Below are 21,044 nucleotides of genomic sequence, written 5' to 3'. Positions count from 1 at the left end.
CATTGTTCACACTTGTCAGAGCCGCGTTTTCACTCAAGCTACTGAGCGAGCCAGAGATGAAAATGAGTGTTGGTTAAATGCATCGCACATTCGTGCACTGAACTCAGTGGCATAAAAATCATCGATTTATTTGCTTCACTTTTCGGGCCTTCACGGAATGACACGACGACACGGTCACTTGAAATACAATTGGAATGCATGAGCAGTAAGCGAGAAATGACGTGCACAGACCTGGAGTGAATTATGACGCACACAAACATTTAAGAGCTTTTTTTCTGCGTTTTTTTTTCTTTTACGGGAGGGCGCAGTTTCCACAGACTAGCATTAGCAGCGCCCTTTGATAGCTTTTGAAATATATCCGAAGATACTGACAGGACTCATTGTTTCCTCCATCTGCAAGCACTGGGGCTTCTCAAAACGCACTTCTTTGTAGAATACTAGAAATATACCTAATCACACGATGAGAACAGAATGACTCGTGTAACGAATGTTGCCCATTCAAAAGAAAAGTAAAAATCCAGCGCGAGGGGAAAAAAAAAGTGAATGTATGAGGCCACGTCGGAGTGGAGTATTCCTCCGTTTTATCTCGAGAGGGCGATGGCTCTGTTTACGTTCCTATTGCATGCACGTACGCAAAGTGCTCGCGTTTCACGGGGCTTCGCATCTGAGCGAGCCCCTTATCAAGTGGCAGGCGTTTGCGTCTCTCGGCGCGCATAATATCCTTCGCCTCCCATGTGCCTGAGAGCCCAAGTTCACAGAGCAAGGAAAGCAGCAGAAATAATGTTGCCAGCAATAAACCACAAACGCTTGCGCCGTTTGAATTCGCCTCGGCGCTGAAAGGCGTGCCGTCCATCTCGTTTCGATCTTAGTCGGTCGCTCGTCGACGGCGAAAGAGCTTCGGTTGGGAAGCGAAACCAAAATACGAAGCAGCAGCGTCGGCCTTTCGGGCCGCGTCATCATGCTGCCATTGTGGCGCTTTTCCTTACGCGAAGCGCACATCTGCAATTAAATGGCAAGCGCGTGACTGACTGCGGCGGCTCGGCGTTTTGTTTATTCATCCAGGCGCGCCGTTTCCTTTTTCAAATCGTTTCGAGCGCGCAGCGGTGTGAGGTGCGGCCGGCGCAAGTTACGCTCTCTGCCTGCAAGCGCGCTTCAACGCACGGCCGTACAGGCCGGTCGCCGATCGCGCGCGAAACGACCACGGAGCTCGCGCGGACGACGCCGGTCCGCAACGAAGAAAGAAAACATGGCCGCCACCACCGGCCGTGTCTGCGCGCATTCTCGGTTTCCCTTTGCGTTTTTTTCGCTTTCCGAAGCATCCCGCCTTCCCCGCTTCGCCGCGCACGCCGGTCCTCTCCCATTTAAAAGCCCTCTCGGCGCAAAGCTGGCACGTGGGGACCGCTTTGTTACGACGCCTCTGATTGGCTCAGGTTTTCCCGCGCTTTTCGTCGACGCACGATCTCATTGGACGGCGCTCTTGGCGCTTGCCGGCCTGCGTGGTTTTCGCCGTGGCGCCGCAGCACGCTCCGCGTTGCGCTCCGCGCAGAAAAGTAGTTCTACCCGGTTCTTTAAAAATTAGGTATAAAATAAGCATTGATACTTAAAAAACTTTCATCTGGTAATGATATTAAAATGTATTAATTACATTTGTGCAAGTTGTATGAGGTGTCTTTTATAATTACCCGAAATGCGCATCGCGGACAGACACAGGGTGTCGACCCCTACAAAAGCCGCCAACGCCGCCGCTCAGGCAGCCAGTGTGGTGTGTCCGTGTTGCGGTGCGGTGCGTGTGCGTCTTGCTGCGTGCGATGCATTGGATATCTTCGCCCGTTTGGAATTAAAACCAAGTTCGTGCCAACTGGGATTACGGATACAGAACTCTCCGGGTAAGCGATCGTTTCCGCGCGATGTGTCCGCGTAGTGCGTCTCTAGCTTGTTTGGCCCTTTTCCCGCCTCAGCTGTTTCTTTTTCCTCGGCGTTGAGGAAGCCCGGCTATGCGCCGGCGAATGAATGACATTTATATGCGGCGGCATGGCGGCGCCGGCTTTCGCGCTCGGCGCCGGGCTGCGGCGTTGCTGACGCTGTCTTTTGGGCATGGTACGCCGGTTTCGTGCCGACGTGGTCTGTTCGCCGCGTTGTAAGCTACACTTGTGTGGCCGCGTAGCCGGTTGGCGTTGTCACGGCGAAACTATTTGCAGGTGTCATCGCGGCGTTTAAATGCCGGGGCGTTCGTTAAAGAGACGCCGGCGCCCTTTCGGATTCTTGTCGGTTGAGCCGTTAGCTATCGTACATTCTTAACGTATGTACTTTGAGAACAGGTTAGTGTGAAACTTTTCCCTTTAATTGCTAGTGACTTACGCCATTGTATTTTTTTGTCCCCTCGTCGCGCCCATTTTCATACCTTCCCATCATTCAGTGTTGATGTTAATGAGTTTCGCATTCCCTGTATGGGCGTCCTTCGTTGGGCAATTAGTCTAGGCTGTTGTTACCTTTGCTGTCGCGCGAATTCTCTTGATGCATCACATTTTATGATAGCTGCGCCTTTTGAACGCTCATTATGCCAGGCCCCGTGTTCGGTTCTCCGCTGTTGTCCCTGGTCTCACTCGCTCGGGACTTGGGATCGTTTCGCAGGCCACAACAGAGCACAGGAGCCGACGGCGCGCCGGTCGCCCTTTTCGTGGTTCGGCGGACTGCGACGCTGCGGTCGACTATGATTCTGTCCACGTCGATGTCGCAGCCGTCTGTGCCCAAGTTGCTGGATCCCCCTCCCGGCATGATGATGAGTGACTTCGGTGCGAGCTTCCCGCGCAGTCCGCTCGACGAGACCGACCAGATGTGCTCCATGTTCATTAACGACTACTCGGCGCCTCAGTCTCCTGGCGCTATCCTCGGCCTGATGGACGAAATCCGGATGGACTCTTCCAGCAAGGACATTTGGAAGTTGCTACCCACTCCCCCCAGATCTCCAGACCATTCGGATTGTGTAGGCGGCGCTAGCACCCGGCCCCCGGAGTACGTACCGCAGCTGCCGTCAGTGGTGGGCGCCGCGGGTACCTTTGGTCAGGCCTGGGCCGGATTCGGCATGGACGATTGGGGAAGACCCTTGGAAGATCCGCCCGAGGTGGTGCCCTCGGTGGAGGAACAGGACGCCATTTGCGCCATTCTCTTCGAGCACGACGACTTCATTGACAAGCTGCTGAAGGACGACTCCGTGTTGGACTCTGTACTCGGAGGCGGCGCCGACGAGATCGTTGAGGACGATCCCTTGGCCGCGGTCGAGGAGTGGTCCTTGGCGACGTCGCCGGCGCAGCCCACCGTCAAGAGCGAGCTGCTGCACGACTGCATGTGGTCCGGACAGTGCACGGACGACTGCAAACAGAAGGCGGCGCGCGAGAAGCGCCAGGCCCTGGTCGCCACCCCGACGTCCTCCTTCGACGTCGTCGTGTCCCCGGAGTCTGCGATGCCTCCTGCGTCCCCGGACGTGTTGGTGGCGAATCCGTTGTTCGCGTCGTCGTCCTCGTCTCGGATTGTTGTGGGCGCGACACCCTCTAGCCCCACGATGGTGGACGACGAGCCGGCGGCCACCCAGTGCGTTGACCCGAGCTCTGTGCTCGGCTACACGCCGCTCAGCGACCACTCGTACCACCAGGCCACGACGTCGGCGCCTCCTACGCCACCGGACTCTCCTCGGGCCGTGACGCAGCAGGGGTCTTCGTCGGCGAGCGGTGGCGGCAGTGGGTCCACGTCCTCGCCGCCTCTTTTGGTGGTCCGCCGACGGAACGGCGTCTGGAAACGCGAAGTGATCGTGTCGGATACGCCGTCCGAGTCTGGTGAGTCTTTGCGTCTGTCACCTTACCTGTTGTGCCCCTTGATTGCTCGTATATTCTCGCATATAGTCCGCATCCGGTAGCGACGTCGGCTGTAATTTTGGCTGGAGCTCAAGAACACACCCTCTCTAATCGTGTGTAATTCATCGCGCAGCCCGCGGACTCGAACCATTTATTGCCTGCAGGGAAAAACCTGTCGATAATGCGTTGCGCGGAAGTGCCGTCTTCAGAGGTTGCACTTGTCGCGAGCTGTATCAACCCTTGTGTGTTTTAGCGCCTTTTATCGAGGGTGTGTATAGTGCTGCCAAAGTACTCCCCGTGCGCTACTGGTCTAATTCCTCTGTAGTCGTGTGGCAATGTGTGTGTGACTGTGGCCGTGTTTAGTAGTGCGTAGTTTATTCGCCCGTGACATTTTGACGATCCGAGTGGAGCTGACGAAAGCGTGTGTGCGCCGTTTGTTTAGGTTTCGGACATCAGCCCCAGAGCACGGCGCTGTCAGAAACATTGCGCGCGAGCATTGGACGTAGCGCATGCTCTGAGAGTATTTGTTCACCTGTTCATGCAGGCGGAAAGAACGGGACAGGGTAATGGCAGCAGCTAGGTTGTTAAACGGCGCTAATGTTGGCGCATTCTACGCGGATCACCCTCTACTTTCTTGGCCTATTGGCTTCCTTGCGCTGTGCCGCTTGATAAAGGCGCTGGGGTGACGACGTCCCATCCAACGCCAAGGCCTCTGTGCGATAGCACGTCTTTTTTTTTTCTTATTCGCGCGCTTTTCCGGCTGCGTTGCTAGCTACGCAGTTGGCATCCAGCGTCCTTGCGTGTGTTTTTTTTTTCTACCCGGCCGCTATCGACGGGCGTTGTTACGCGTGAGTTACAAGACAGGCTGCGGCAGAACTTGGGTGTCGGTAAGCGCTGACGTTGGCTGAAATGTCGCCGGCGTCGGCTCGACGTTGTAGTCAACGTTTGTTACTATTCCTTCGATGAACAGATATATGCTAGTCGCACCGCGACCTTCCATGCCGTAACGCCGTGCGCTCGTCCGCCTGTTCTATCGCAGATAGGTTCGACGAACTTGATGTCACTCCGAAGAAAGCTTGTGAACTCGAATCGCGCGCACATCCTGCTGAGTTATACAAGTTAAGCGAAGACAGCTGGGAATTGCGGTATCGGCGTTCTTCTGCCGAGAGATTGCCCCCCCCCCCCCTTTCCCTCCGCTAGTCATCGTGCGTGTTAACGGCGTCATCGCAGCCTTTCCCTTATCAAATCGGTTTGAAGGGGCCTTCGGTCTGCTTTTTTTTTTTTTTTTGTCACTGTGCGCTGTTCTTTGTTTCAGTAGCAGGCCTTTGCGGCGGCTTTCGGTTACTCGAATAGCATTGCGTTCTTTTGTCGGCGTGTTAACGCTTTTCAGTTTCAAACTGTATTAGGTTCGCCAGTTTCCATTCTGAAATTGAACACTTTAGGTCGTTACCTAAACAGATCACCCCACAGTTGCTCCTTAGATTTCGGTTCCATTTGCTGTTCTCATAGTGCACTGTTTGCCTCAGTTGCGCATGTAACCTTGCGTAGGGTCTAATCTTCCGACTCCCCCTGCGCGACTTCAACCCGCCTCCTTCGTCTGGACAGAGGGGGTGATCCGCCATCGTCGTCTGTAGTTTGTGTTGATCGTGTGCTTGTCTGTCGTTCTTTTTGTTTTCACGTTTCCGCGCGCGTCTCTCCGTCCGTCCGGTCAGCGAAGGGGAAAAAAAAAGGGGGGGCAACTGCCGCCCGCTCCTCTCCGTGTCTGTTGTGCGCGTTTCGCGAAGGCAGACGCCGGTGTTATGTTGTCTGGCGTGCCATTGAACCCCTTTCTCCCCTCCGTCGTCGTCCGGTCCTGTGTGCGCGATGAGCCGGCCACGACTCGTCCTCTTGCCACGCCCGGCCCCCGACCGACCGTCTGCTGCCGGAGAGCGGCGTTATACTTTTTTGCGCCCCCTTTGTTCTTCGCTGAGGCCGGCGGCGGCGGCGTCGCTCGGCTGGTTAAAGACCCGCCGCCGCGTTCTCCGCTCCCAAGGTCACCGGCGGCGAAAAGGGGGGGAGTGTAGCGAGAGAGCGCGCGCGGCTTTGGCGTTTTCTTTTTTCCCGCTTTGCGCCACACTCGTCTCTCCTCCGTCTGTTCCTGTGCCGGGAGAGAGAGGGCACGTCGGTTGGTTTTGCTTGCGGAAAGAGGGAAACGCTCTCTCGCGACGTGCGCGAGCTTCGCCGCTTCCTTCCTTCTCGGAAGCGCCTGACGTTGTCGGCGCTGGGCCGGTGTGGGGAAGAGCGGCGGGAGGGAAGCCAGGAAGAGGTGAGGGGGGGGGGGGGGACGCGTCTCTTCTGGCTTCTTCCTTCCCCGTCCGGTCTCTTCCGAGCCCGGGGCCGGAACCCTGGGCCCCAGACGCCGTCGGTGGCGCTCCCCGGGTCTGGCTGCCGGGCGCCGTTCGATCGATTGGCCGGCGACCGTGGCGCTTCTGGAGCGAGGTCCTTCACCTTTTTCGGGGCCACCGGACTTGGATGTCTGGTGTCGGGAAGAGGGGGGGGGGGGGGGGGGGGGGTTGTGGACCCCCGGCTTCGTTGGCGGTGGCGCATTGCCGTCTTTGGCCCTTTCTCCTCTCTTTATTATCCTGCCATAGTGATTTCTGTTACCTCTTTCTCTCTGAGACTGCGCTCAGGGGTCCTTGGCTTTTGGGGCCATTTGTCCGGGTCAAATTCTCCCCTGTCGGTGTTTTTTTTTTTTTTTCGTTTCGGGGAAGCTGCATGTTTTATAATGCTTAACTGCGCATAAACAAGGGAGAACAAGAACAGATGCGATGACGAGGGGGATCTTTGGCCGAGCCATTAATGTCATAAATGCATTTAGTAGTACAAGTTCGCGGAAATAGTGGCTTCAGACGCACAGCTGGGCTGCGTTTTTGAGGGAGGGTTAACGGCCCGCTGTTATTTTGCTTCGTTCCTGCATGTCGTTTATTTTCGGTCCTTGATGTAGACTGAGCGTTAATCTTGCTCGAGATGACTGATATGCAGTATGTATGGGGGGCCGTGTAACCGGGAGCCTAATACGCTGCTTCTGACGCCGACTTCTGTCGCTAACGGTAGCCGCTCGCCTCAACTAACCGCGACCAAGGAAGGAAGGTCGCTGCGTTAGCGATTTGTGACGCGTTTCGGGCTTTTACGCGAGTCGTTCGACGTGCAAGAGCTGTGCTTGATTCATTCGGCCGGCGTCGGAGCGTGTCCGCGCTTCCTGCGATCTGCTCTCCTTTTCTGCTTTCACTTTATTCCTTTCGATTCCTTTTCGTTCGCACCGTCGCTTTCGTTCCGGAACCGCTGGTGTGGCGACGCGGCGAGCATATATTCAAATCGCGCCGGCCTCGCGTTGGCGTCTCTTTTTCCACGTACTCGGGGAAGACGCCCAGAGCGAGCGAGCCAGCGTGTTTCTGCGGTGAATGCGAAATCTTCGTTTCCGGCTGCCCCCTCCTCCGCTCTTTCTTTTTGCGCTTCCGGCTCCCCCGCGGAGCTTGTTTCCGCGCTCGACGCGGGAGTCTTGCGGTGGAGACCCCAGTTCGGCGGTACGTCTGTGGCCGATTTCCACGGTGCGTGGGACTAAACCCTACGGAACGCCGTCCCCCTCGCTTCAGTGCTTGATTTGAAAGGGAACGTTAGGGCTGCCTAGTGGTCGCGTTACTTTACAATTTTCGTAGTTTGTATGTAGTTCCCCAGTTTGCTGTGCTCTGTCGTTAGATTTCTTCCCGTTAACCCGTTCCCGTTCGACAGAGAAGGCTCCTGGGGGTAGAACCAAGACGTCTCTGAAGATGCCCCCAAACCGCAGGAAAAACCATTAGTGTAAATAAAGTTTTCCCTTCCTTCCCGTTAACCATCTCTGTTGCTGTTCTCGCATTCGCCGCTATGTTAATATGTAAATGGACTTATTGCAGTGTACCTCTTCCCCTGTCCTTTCTACTCTCCCCTCACCTTTCATTTCGCTCCTACACACTGCCTACTATCCTGCCCCTGCTGCCCCAGCTCAGTTTCCAGCACCGATAGCAGGTGCCAGGCAAGCAGTAATCTTTGCATTCCATTTATTAAGTCATTAAAAACTTACTGCTACTACTACATTCTCCGCATCACTTTTCGCGCGCGCGTTTCTGTAGCCGGGTGCTTTGAATTAGGGTTTAACCTTTTAAATTCGTGTTCAAAGAGTACCCGAGAGGACAGTTGACGGAGGTGCTGCTCAGTGAAGAAGTCGTATCTCTGGGATTAAACTTGGATGGGATCGAGCTTGTGTAGGCGTATGGGTGTTTCCGCGAGTGGGTGACGTCACTGGGCGTCAACGCCCGGCCGGTCGGCCGCCGTGTGACCCACACCAAGCCCCTCTTGGCTTTCATTCGCTTCCTTGTTTCGTCGGCCGTCGCCTTTGATTCAGCTCCTCTGGAACGCGTCGGTGATTCACTGGCGCGCGAGAAAGAGACTGCGGAGGCGGCTCTTCGGGGCCTCCCGCGACGCTCGCTTATGGGTCAGAGGAGCGTGCCTGCCTACGCGCACCGTAGTGGCGGTACTACTACTACTACTACGGCGCTGAATTCGCGCCGCTGTCTCTCGTCGACCCCCGCCGAGCGCTCATTGTCTAGCGCTTTATCTTTTGTTCACTTTCTTGTCCTCAACACGCCCCCCCCCCCCCCCCCCCCCCCCCCCCCCCCCCCCCCACCCCCTTAACTGAACCGAAGCAGTTTCCTCCCGTATCGTCGTTGAGGGCGGCCGGCGCGAACCATTTCTTCTTCCGGCTTCCCTGGGCACTCTTGTCTACCCGAGGGTTTTCTTTTATTTTTCTCCCCCTTTTCTGGGGTGCGTAATCTCGGGTCTGCTGCTATCTTAACTTGAAGGAGCGCGGCTGGCCCTAGCTTCCGAGGTTGGCCTCTTTTTTTTTTTCCCTCTCCTATTTTTGTTTGTTCCTGGCTTTCTTGTCTTAAGCCACGCGCCCCCCGCAATTGTGCACACATGACGAGCTTGTCTCCGAGGCGTTCCGAGATGGGCCGCGTGCCCATCCTATCGGCGTCGACGCGGGGCCACGCTGATAGTACGGGCGGTAGGAGCGTAGAAGGCAGCTGGCTGGGAGAGGGAAGCCTGGGGCGCAAACGAACTTCGATGGCTGTTAACAGAACGCTTGTCAGAAGTGTGTGACGAAGGCCGTGAGAACACAGCAGCCCCCCCCCCCCCCCCCCCCCCAATCCCTTTCACAGCCATCTACTTTCCGGTCCTTCCGTCGTTGGGGGTGGGCCACGGAGAAAGCCTTCTATCTCCGTGGGGTGGGCGTTGGGTCGAAGTCGGGCTAAAGTTCAAAAAAATATTTATACGCACACAGAGGAACACATATGGGAATATCTGTACCGATAGCCGTAGGGCTAGCTGACGGTCCAATACAAGATAAACTTCGTCAGGCAGCCGTAACAAACAGGCTTTGCAAGTTCCGAACAGTGTATCGCCGATGTAGAGCTATGAAACATTAGGATTCATTTTCTTTTCATCGTTTTTTTTTCGCGGAGTTGTACACTGGCAGGTAGTAGTAGTGGTTTTTATTTTGCATTGAATATGGAAGGTGAAAATTTTTTTCTACCCCGGCATCTGCTATCGCTGCTGGAAGCAGGCAGTTGTACACTGTAGGAGTGAAATGAGAGGGGAGGGGATAGTAGAAAGGACAGGGGGAGAGGCACACTGACGATGAATCTATTTCCATATATACGTGATAGATATAAATATATAACAGGTCGCACGCACGTGAAGGTCTGGTAGAACGCAATCCTTCTCGAGGGGCAGAGCCAGTTTTGAGAAGGAAGGGCGTGACTCGTCCTCTACTCTCCTCCTCGACGTTTTTACTTTTCCTCGAAAAGCGGACTCGAGTCCACTTACGTCGCGTTCTCGTAAACGTGGCTCATGGACAGATACAACGCATGATCGAGTAAACCATGGTTAATCTTGATTCATTTCCCCCGCGATTTCAAGCTAGTAGGTGCAAGTTGAAAATTGGGCCTACTCGCGTGGTGTCATGCGAACACAGGCACAACTTCCTGATTTCAAATGATCGATGTACACGCGATACAGCTGCATGCGCATAATGACTGGGATTGATACTTTCTGCTGCTCTCTGTTTCTTTGTTTTTTCTAAGGTGCAAAAGAGTATATATATGCTGTTAGCATCCGGATTAAACATTTGTTGTCAGTTCAGCGCTGTGTTCGTCCCTTTCTCCCCTTTGGCCCTGTGCCGTAGCGCTGCTTCACTAGATAGACAGGCGACTGCTTTCGCTTGTCGCGACTGCCAGCGGTATAAGAGCGCCCATGGGATTTGGTTAAGAGAACTTACGGAATAGGGCTCCCGGCGTTTGTTTGGATACCGTGAACGCCCCTCCATCGCACCAGACGCGGGATTCGGACCCACGGTGGACGGATGGTGTGCGGGGTAGGTTTGCTCTTCCAGAACCTTGCTCTGGCTGTCTGTCTGGTCGGTCTCGATTCGGCCGCCCGGCTCGCCTCGAAAAGCTTCGCGGTGGTCACTTCCGGAGAGGGTGCGGCGAAAGGGGGTCTCTGGAATGCGGTTTCGTCGCCGCCCTCCCCCCCTTTTCCCCCCCACCTTTTTTTTTTTTTGCTGCTACCGGCGCCGCAGCATCTTCGGGTGCTTCGCTCGCCCTCCTCCTCCTCACGTCTCCCCCCTTTCTCGCGTATCTAATCACACCCCTTTCTTCGCGGGCGCTGTTTTGATTCATTCTCGGAACGGTCGCCCTGCCTAACCACCGCCACCGACCAGTGCCGCTTCACCGGCCGCCGCACTTGTAAGGAGCATCCCACCGCCCCGGCGCATGTTGTATTCCTTTCTTTTTTTTTTCCCCTGCCGCTTCTTTTTCGCTCAGTCTTGGGGATGATTCGTTTCCAATTGCGCCCGTGCGTGTTCCGTGTAGAGACTAACCTCGCCCTCCGTTTCGGCGATCGTTGTGGTGGCTGCTGTCGGATCCACCGTACTGCTACCAAGGGACGGTGGAGGTGACGAGAGAGCAAGTTGGGGAGGGGGTTGAGCGGGGACGGTAGCATAATGGATGGATTCGCAGGTAGCTGCACGGCCCGGGAGCTCCAATACGCGCGGCTTCGGAGATTCATCCCCCCCCCCCCCCCCCCTCCTCTTTGTATTTTTCCTATTTCTCGTTTCTTTATTGTCTGCCGGGTGCCCCCCCCCCCTCGGCTCTGGCGAATGGAGGAGTGGTGCGGATGAATGAATAAAATGGAGCACGCCTGTTCTTTGTCCGCCCCTCCACTCCCTTATAACCTGTCCCTCCGCACCGACCGTTTCGGGATTGCCGACGACGACCCCGCGTTCTCGCTGTTCAGATGCTACCTGTATTCGGTTGTTCCGATTCAGAGCGCGTCGCCGTTAGTGGGTGCGGGATCGGGTAATACGGCAGGCTAGGTGCGCAGGGTCGGCGAGCACTGTGGTAGAATGGCGGCCACCTGGTCTGGGAATGTTAGCCTATTCGGTACTTTCTTTTTTGTGTGTGCGTGTGTGTATGAGGGGGGGTTCTGCTTCTTTCATTCAGTACCCCTGCTTATGGTGTACGTCTTGTCTGAGCGGTTTGTTCTAAGGGAAATCGTGATTAGTTCGCCCGAGCATAAGACAGCGTGCAAGATTTGTTCGCGGCGTGTTGTCAGCCGTAATATCCTTCAGCCCCCCCCCCCCCCCCCCTCACCGCCGTGTCCGCGAGACCTACTTTTTTGTGGCAATGGCGCGTTCTTGTTCAATGCGGAACTAGATATCGCCACACTTTCTCTTCAGCCGAGTGGCCGTTTTCCCGCCTCAGTAGCTCAGAAAGGAAGAAAAATAAACAAAGAGACTGGGGGAGGGGAGGTGGCGTAGTTCTCTCATGGGGGTGGGGGGGGGGGGGGGGGGGGGGGGGGGGGGAGGCTATTTTCTGCCCGGTGTCGTGGGCGTGCCTCGGCCGTCCCACGCCAAGCAGCACCCACAGGGCCGCCGGGTCTATTGAACGGGTTATCTCCCTCTCTCCGGCTCGGTGCGTCTATTTTTGGCGGGAAAATTAAGTGGCGCTCGTTGGTCCGCCGTGCGCGCGCTTCTTCGCGCGCGTATTGCTGTGGTGACAACCGGCTTATGTGAGGACACAGCGAAAACCTAGGGCTGTCGTCTCTGGAAGTCTATTCACTGGCTTCCCGCGGCGGACAATAAAACAGCGGCGCAAGGGCGCTGCAGCCCGGAAATAAGCACACATGTTTAAATAACCCGCGTCGATTAACAGTGGATGTCACCGGCGAAGCGGGGTCATATGTAGCGACTGAGAGTAGAAAAATTTTTACGCTGTTGGAGCCTAGTCTCTCGAGCCGGCTCGAAACGGGTTTTTGCGCCTTGGCGGCGAGAATGGCGAGTGATTTCGCTTCCACGTGAAACCAGCTGTAGCGGCAAACTTCCCGCGCTTGCGAAATGTACCCTTGCCTTGTGTTATCCGACGCGTACACGGGCACTAAACGTGTTTTGATAAGTAAGACAACCCGTTAGCCAGGTGATCTAAAATATATTCTATATTTCGTTCGTTTCGAGTGACTGAGAGGCGCTGTAGCGGTCGATTTGTTTTTTTTCTTTCTCTCTGTGGTCGTTCACTGGGTTGGGTACGCGGAACGCGCGGTCGCCGGGTTGATTGCCTCCCTGTGTCGTCGATTCGCCGTAAGGAAGCTTACGCCACCCCGCGAGTAGTGGCATAAGTGACTCGCGTGCGATGAGTCATTCGAGAGGCGGCGCGGTCGCTTATTGGGGGCTGTCCCATTGGACGCTCTTCTCCTTCGCCGATTTTTTTTTTTTTTTTTGTCTGAGAACCTCATTCTCCTGTGGACGGCTGATACTGTTTTTTTTTCGGCGCCTCGTGCGCTTTCGCTCCCCGCGTATCTTTCTTTTTCGGGCGCAGTGCGCGTCACCGCGGACGCATTGTTCCGGCGTATTCATGCGAGTCGGGCCCGCATGTGCTAGTTAGTCAGGCTGCGTTTTGTTTTTGGCGGTGCATATCCTTGCCGGCAGTTCCAAAGCTTGTCTGCCTTTTTTCGACACAGGTTGGGGCGTTCTTGCCCGCTTATTCATCTTCTTATACAGTGCAGTCAGCCGTGCGCCGTTCCTTTTTTTTTTGCCTAGCAGGATGCTCCTGAAGAGCCCCTTCCCTCCCCTAAAAAGAAAATACTTTGTTCAAAAACCTTAGTCCACGTATGTATTTGGTCACGTGTCTCGGCTCCTAAGTCCCCACAATCCAGCCTATCTTCTAACTTTATACACGTCTCTGGAGGGCCGTGATGTTGCTGAGCACAACTGGCAGCAGCTTCCAGCGGAGCCCTGGACTAAGGGCAGCCGACCTTTGTACACGTAGATGGCCGAAGCCATCTCAAAGCCGCAGAAGGAAACCGAATTTTCACTGTCACTGCTTACGTGGTAGTCGTGTGGTGTGGGATAGGAAAGGCTTGCTTCCATACTTATGCGGTCAGCTTGCGTTCCGTGGAGCTTTTTTGTTTCCTTTCCTCTTCATTCGTGTCACGGGGGGCGCTCGGCTCTGCTGTTATTTATAGCTCTCCAACCACCTTGTTGCGCGAAAGCTTTCGTGGCGCGCGCGGCCGTCAAGGTCGCGCGGTTTATGCGCCTAGCTCACCTGTCCTCTCTCTTGTCTCAACTCTTTTTCCCCGTTTCCTCTGTGTGCGCCGCCTCTGTTTCACCTTTTTGCGAGTGGCCGGTAGTACAACCTTTACGTTCTTCACGCTTCGATGACGGAAAGATTTCCCGCCGGCGTCTTTCGCGTGTTGGCGTGTTTACGGTGCGCAGCTGTTCTCCGAAGTCGCGACGCGCTTGGTTTGCACAGATTGGCAGTACTTCATGGAGCACTTAATCTCTTAAGAGCGTGTTTAAAAGCTATTGGATTTTAGAGAGCGAAGGTCGGTGACGGACAAAAGCACAGGGCTTAGTCTGTTGTCTGTTTGGCCGTCGTATTAGTGCTTTAAAAAAATGCAGTATGAACTGACTAGTGTCCGTTCTCAACGTTCGGTTTTCGTTGACTGTGAATGCGACTGTAGTCTGATTTAGATTTGATACAACGGCGGCTAGAGCTTAACGTCAAGTGCGAGATACGACTGCTTATTCATACATTCGCAAATTGCCTTGACTGTTAATCTCTCCTCGCAGGTTAAGCGCATTTCTGTGCAGTGTACGTTCCGTCTGGTTTCGGGACCCAGCGAAGTGCGCTCCTTGAGGGGGGTCGATATCGCTGGGAATGGGCGTTTCTGGCGTCCTACTCGGATGTCGTACGGTTGGTTGCAGTCGCCGACCGAGCTTCCCCCCGCGCGATTGGCAAATCCGGCGGCCGATTGCGTGTGCGTTGCGCCGTAACTCGAGGCAGCGCAGCAGCTGAGATACGAAGCGAAGGCTGCTGGCGCGTAGCTCCGTCCGGGACACGCGGGCGCTCGCTCGCGGGGAGCTAGCGCCATCTGGCCGCTACGGCTGGAAACGCGGTGTCGTCTCCTCTTTCGTGCTAGGAAAGTCTGCGAAGGGTGGTGTTGGGGGTCGGGGGTGAGGGGGGGGGATCCGCTGTGCTGCTCCCACACTGTAGGTTTTGAGACCTTTGGGCGCGAAAACATCGCTGGCTTGCAGGGGATGAAGAAAATGAGGGGAAGAAAGTCGGAAGGGGGGCCGAGACATGTTTTTTCACGCTCCGAACCGCCCATGCGTTGCCATGCAATATCGCGGGCAGCAAGTGCTCGACTTTTGTTCCGTTTCCCTTCCCCTCCACCAGCCACCGGCTTTCTACGTTGGAATTGGAGAACGAAAGGTACTTCGCTTTCGTTACAGCGCGTGTAGAGGGAGAGGCTGGGATCCTTTGCTGTCGGAGGGTGAGAGCGAAGTTCGCGCGGTAACGCAGTGAAAAAAACTGGTGCATTTTCGTCGTCGTCCTTTTTCGCTGGGGCCTCCGAACGATTAGGTTGCACGGAGAGATCGTCTTTTCCTCGGGCGGAGAGTCGGAGGTCTCGCGTAGCCGCCCTTCCCTCGTCTGGAAGTCTTGCCGCCGCCGCCTGGTTCCCCGGCCGGATCGCATGCCTTCACGCGCGCTCCATAACCGAATAAACCGCGCCGGCCTCGTGGCGGTCTCTTTTTTTTTTCATCTTTCTTTTTCGGCGCAATCGCCCCCTCCTCCCCACCTCGATAGCGAACTTGAACGAGATGGGGGACCGCGCAACAGGGCCTCACTTTCTATGCCGTCTGCTTAGAGCCAGGGGGGTGGAGTTGTCTCGACTTGCATGGACGTGCATGCCCGGGCTTGCCCGCTGCGTTTTCGGTTTTCGTCTGGCCCGTCTTCGCTTCGCTCTTGGTGGGCTTCTCGGCAGGTGGCGGTGGTGTCCTTGTTGTGTATGTCTATATCCTTATTTGATCGCGAAGGTAGGTAGACCTGTCTGAACGGTCCCATTTCGCCGTGTTGCTAGGGCGACAACGGTTCCGTAGAGGATGGGTGTCGAGTGTGGAAAGGCTTGACTGTGTGCTTCGTAATGCGTGCGACAGGCTGTGGAATGCAACTGAGCTGGGTTTGTGAGCGTGGTAATAACTCTTTTTTTCAACTTCGTTCCTTGTACCACGTTTGCGGTAATCGAACGGCTTCCCATCTAAGGCTGTTCTCGGTGCTAATGACCAGTCTGTGCTGGGGAAGCGGCGTATGCCTTCGCTTATTTTGAAGACGCAGTTGCTGGTGGGCGAAAGCTTCGAAACAAGACAATCGCCCAGGCTTTAAATGGCCGTCTGAACAAACATCGTCTCGCTGTACAGCACCTGCATGCTGCATGTTGGCTTGCATGCTAACGCGCGGTGCAGGGCGCGGCAAAATCGCGAATGTCCGATTCGCCAGCCGTACTGAGCGCAATGAGCGCAGTTTCTCGCACGTTCTTTTTTTTTTTTTTGCCTTCGTTCCTTTTTCCGAAGTCGTTGGCCGATTACCGTGCGGTGATGATGCCTCGGGGAAACCAGATCCTCTGCTCAGTAATCGCCTGGCCTGCGCTCTTTTTGGTTGCGTTCTTCGCGTTCGACCATCCGAGATACGCGCCGTTCCGTGCTCGCCGCTTCTTCCCGCCTTTGGAAGAGACTCGCGTGCCGCGGCCGGACTTCTATTCAGCCTCCGCGGTTTGTATTTCTCTCCGGCAGGCGTCAAGACGCCTCTCCTATCCCGCTTCCTCCTCGAGCAGCAGTGTTTCCTCTCCCTTCCCGACTCTCATTATTCATGCGTGTGGCTCAATTACTCTTCTCTCTGCGACCCGCGCCTCGGTCTCGCCTTTTTCTTTTTAGTTGCTTGTTTTTTTCGTCGACCATTCGCCGCTGCAGCCGCGGCGGCCATTTGACCGATTAGAAGTGGCCGCTTCTTGTTCGGCTCTGCCGCTCCCCGGAATCCAGTGTCTCTCCGCTGGCTCCTCTTCCTGCTGTACCGCTCGTTTGCTTTTTTTGTTTTTTTTTTTTATTCGCGTTTGCCTCATTCCATCCCCATCGTCGCCTCGTGTCCGCGCCCTGTTCTATATCTTGCTCTTTTATTTTTCTCTTCGTCGCCGACTTGCCCTGCCTCTTGGACCTGCTTGCCTACTCGGGTTAGTCGCCCGGCTAGTTCTTCGTTGCCATCGCTGTTGTGAAGCAGGACTGCAGCTGGTTTCGTCTGAATGGAGCTTCTTTACTTCTTCGCTACGCTGTTTTGGGGTTATTTATATTCTAGCCACTGAAGCCGGCTCCTATGGCGACGCCGCGAAGTGCATATTTTTTTTTTGTGTGTATGTGGTGGTTGGGGAGCGGGAAAGAGCGCGCGTTTGTAAAAAGCGCGCCAGTGTGGACGTCGGCGGAGCCTCGACTTTTCTGGCGCGCGGAGAGAGGCTGATGAGGTTTTTTTACCTTAACCCTTCGTCGTACTTCATCGACGTCAAACGGTCCAAGGGGATCGGTCATGGGGGAGAATCGGTCGACGCCGTTGCCTGGAGAAGCTCCTAGCAGGGGCATGTGCCCTTAGGTTCTTGAGCTATGTCTGACTGTAGTCTTGCCCGCCTGTCGCCACAGAACAGAAGCTTCGAAGCCGAATCCTTTGGCTGTATGTAACCCGAAAACGTCGCTAATTAGCCTAACGCCAGAACGGGTCCCAAGTCCGTTCGGTAGTCACTGGGCTTTCGCACCGCTGCACCAATTACCAGCGCACCCCCGCCCACACTTTCTCGCGCAGTGGTCGTCGAACGGCGCCGACTCCCCCGCCGTCTTCTCCCCTCGTCGGGGCGTCTTGTGTTCCCCGTAGCGTCGGCGCGCGTTCCTTTCCGTAGTGGGCGACTGCCGCCTTCGTCGCTTTCTTCTTCGTTTGTGCCTTCTCTTTTTGCGCCTCGTTATTCTTTTTGTTGTTTGTCGCCCCACCTCCGCGACGCTGCCGCTCTATTTTCGATCCGAGCGTCTCAAGGCCTCTTCCTCTTCTTCTTCCCTCTGCGAAAGCGCGTCGCCCCGCTTCGTCTGCTGCCTTTCTCTCCCCCTCCTCCTCTTTCTGTACTGCTGCTTCTTCTTCCTGGGCGTCCTCCTCTGTCCTGGTGAACGACACCGCGTGCCCTCGTACGGGCGAACGCGCCGCTGATGCCTGCGCCTTTTGCCGTCACCATTGCGTCCGTCGGCGCAGTTTTTTTTCTTTGTGTCTACTTATCCTGTCGTGCTTGAACAAGCTGTTTTCTCCTAATCATGAGGGGAAAAGAGTGGCTTTAACGGAGGGGAGGTAGAAAGGGAGTGGAGGGGTGAAAGTGCGAAGCAGTCGAATTGCAAGTTTCAAAGGGAAGTGCGAAATTGAGGGGACAATTTTAACGGGGATGGGGGATCATGGACTAGGTGGCGCGGGCTGCCGCCCGGTACAAAGGGTAAAGTCGTTGTCATCCATCCATTTTGTTGCCTTGGGGAGAGAATTGAAACGTACAGGAGTGGCGTTTCCATGAACCGGACAGTGTTGGATTGAGTTAAGTTGTCGAGTAGAAAACCGGTTACTGGGTTCATGTAAAAACCGCGGAGTCGCTGCATGGGTTGGGTTGACTCGCAGCCTCCGCAAAATTTCACTTGATCGTCTTGGCGAATTGGGGGAAACTTTCTCTGCAGGGGAGGACATCCGTTTTATTACCCGTGCGGTCTCGCCTCGCAGGGAGCCCGCCACTAGAGTTGAGTCGCTCGTATCAAGTTCATGTAAAACAGTCGTCGAGTTGGGCTGACCTACCGACTCGACCCGTCGCTATCGGGTTCATGGAAACGAGGCTAGGATGCCTGTGTCTAAACAAAGGCTTATTCTGGAAGTCAAACACCAGCAGACGCGAGCGCATCCTTTCGGTTAAGTCTGCTTCTGTCCCATTCCGGCGTCACAGGATGCACGGCCGACGTCTTGCTTCTCCCTTGTGTTTTTTTTAGCGCCGCCTACAGGGTTTTTCTGTTCTGTCCTCGACCGGCGCATGCCTTTGAAGATGATGTGGATGGAAAGAAGTTGGTGGAGGCCGCGTGTCGCGCGACAGGCCGGCTGGGGAGGGGAGGGGTGGAAGTCCTTGCGTTCCTGCCAAGACTGCGCGCGCGATTTTCGGCGCGAAGGTCGTTCAACCCGAGTTGGGATCCTGAGGGGTTTGGGCCTCCCCCCCTTTTCTCTCCCTCTCAGAACCTTCGCACGTTTCCACTTCCGACTGCTGTGGCTTGTTTTCTTTTTTGTGTCGTCTGTGATGCATCTCCTCTCTCTCGCTCCAGTCTGTCCTTCTCAGGTGCTTCGGGTGCCGCGACACTGTCGTGCCCCCCCCCCCCCCCCCCTTTCGGTGCTTCACTGGGTTTTCGATAATCTTTGTTTTTGTAATGCACAGAGAACGTCTTGTAGACATTTTTTGGACAGCGTTCCTGGCTACTCGAGCTCGCGTTTTCATTGGACCGTTTCTAAGAATCGAGGCAAATCACCCCTTCCCATTTAGCGGGTCGGCCTGGTTATGGTTACCATTGACGGAAGTGGGAAAGGTCGACGACTATCACTAGGCTGCGGTATCGCTGGCCTACTCCGGAATGTGGCCGGTGATTGCAGTTATGCATTGCTTGAGATGAGGAGGTGCATCCATGCCTTCCACATAATCGCGTTGTCGCGGCGTATCCCTGACCCGCTGCTTTGTCTTTTTCTTCTGCGCAGACGAGGACGACGACGATGAGGATGATGATGATGATGACGAGGCCGACGAGGAGCCCCAACAGATGGTTGCCGAGGAGCAGCGGCAGCCCGACGAAGACGATGACGAGGAAGACGACGACGATGATGACGACGACGACGAGGAGGAGATCGACGTCGTCACCGTGTCCGGCGAGCGCCACCACGGGGGCAGACACAGCGGCGCTGCACCCGCCGTCGTTGCCCTGCCGGCCAACGGGTCCGTGAACGCCATCCGCTGCGCCGGCCGACCGCCGAGGGTCGTCGGCGGCCTGAGCAGTGCGCCTGCGTCGCCGGCCGTCGTGTCCCGGACGACGTCCAGCGGCCGCGTCGTGACGCCGTCGCACAAGGCACTCACCAACGGCCAGACGCAGCGCCGGAGGCGGCGGCGCGGCGCAGAGCTGGCGGCCACCGCTCCCAGCGTGGTCGCCGGCGGCAAGCGCAAGCGCACCCGGCACCACCACCACCATCACCACCACCACGGGTCGGCGCCGTCCTCTCCGCAGAGCAAGCGCTCGCGGCGAGACGAGGACTTCTCGTCGTCCTCCTTGTCGAGCTCGTCGTCGCACTCGGGCCGGCGCGGCGGCCACCACCACTCGCTGTCCCAGCTGCCGCCGAGCGCCAAGCGCAACGAGCACAACACGATGGAGCGCAAGCGTCGCGACGACCTGCGCGTCGCCTTCCAGGAGCTGCGCGAAAAGGTGCCGACGCTGGCCGACAACAAGAAGGCGGCCAAGGTGACCATCTTGAACGAGGCGGCGGCATACGCGATCCAGCTGGCCATCGAATTGAACCGCAACGACAGGGAAAGAAGGCACGAGGAACAGCGCCAGCAAGCACTCAAGCGACGGCTGGCGGCGCTTCAGCAGCAGCACAAGGCGCGGCACCCCTACAGGCGCTGAGTGGAGTCATGGTCATCCAGTCTTCGGCCCCCCGCCCTTACACCCCCTCTCGCCCCAGCCGGAGCTTGCAAACCGCCCAAGCCCACCTCTCTATCGTGGACATTCAGCTTAGGCATGTTCCGCTCGCTGCTTCTAGCGCTTGAGGTTGTTGCCTTCAATTCGCCATTGCCGCCGCACGCTAAACTATGGACGTGTTGGGTGTTGGCCTGTACCTCAGAAGTCTGACTGCTATGCACATCTCGATGTTATGCGAGTGTAAGCATCGGGGCAGCTGCCTCATGCTGTGTGTGGGGTCGTAGGCTGGAGTGTATTTTATTGAGCCTTTCGTTCTTAAGCATTTGTAACGAATGGGAAGAATTTGAAGGGTTTGCAGACAGGAGTGCGAGTGGATGCGGGGGTCGATTTGAGCTCTTTTAAGTAGCGAACCTGCATTTTTTGTTCCCTCTATTTCTGATGGCTCTCAGCTGTGCGTTGTCTGTGATCATAGTAATTCTTGGTTTTGTATTTGCAGTTGAGATGCAGCTGGGTTTCGGGGCATAATGGGCACATTCTGCTCCTGAAGGTTGGAAGAGACTTTCTAGAGGCGACCATTCGCTTGATTGCTGTGGGGTGTGTGTGTGTGCACTTGTGCAGTATGTGGGCTGTGTAGCTGACGCCAGGCATAGAGGGAACTTGGACTGAGGTAAAAAAAAAATGCAGGTTCGCTGCTTCTTTGTTGGAACAGCTAGTCTTCGTGTGTTGCAAGTGTCTTGATGTTTGTACTTGTATTTAGTATGTTTGCCGTGCTGTAGTTTATTTTAAGTTCACCTCCCTGCAGTTCCATGCACATCCAGCTGTCTTGACTTCTTGCCAGAACAGCTGCGAGTGTTAGGTTTGTACAGCTGATGCTAAATGTAGAAAATATAAGCCCGCATTAATTTGTTTTAGATATATTAAGAATGTTCATCTATAAATACATATATATATATCTGCGTACATCTTAACTGTTCGTCTTGTGTGCGACATCATGTACTAAGATTGTCTCATCCTTGTCTTGTCCGTCATATATTGATTTTAGTGGTAAGTGCTTTAGTACGCTTGTA

At 55.6% G+C, this 21,044-nt stretch overlaps 1 protein-coding gene across 1 annotated transcript; it reads left to right on the top strand.

The window, feature by feature from the left end:
* Window positions 1-1,716: 1,716 nt before the first annotated feature.
* On the top strand, window positions 1,717-20,565 carry LOC149327876 (uncharacterized). Its single transcript, XM_089563530.1, has 3 exons — window positions 1,717-1,886; window positions 2,632-3,830; window positions 19,046-20,565. The coding sequence occupies exons 2-3, from the start codon at window positions 2,711-2,713 to the stop codon at window positions 19,960-19,962; spliced, it is 2,037 nt and encodes a 678-aa protein (XP_089419656.1). The 5' UTR covers window positions 1,717-1,886; window positions 2,632-2,710; the 3' UTR covers window positions 19,963-20,565.
* Window positions 20,566-21,044: the final 479 nt, after the last annotated feature.

The sequence above is a fragment of the Amblyomma mixtum genome, chromosome 10 (genome assembly GCF_055824585.1).
Source record: "Amblyomma mixtum isolate Tamu chromosome 10, ASM5582458v1, whole genome shotgun sequence".
NCBI lineage: Eukaryota > Metazoa > Arthropoda > Arachnida > Ixodida > Ixodidae > Amblyomma > Amblyomma mixtum.
Note: the sequence above shows the minus strand (reverse complement) of the source record. Positions and strands in the feature narration are given on the sequence as shown.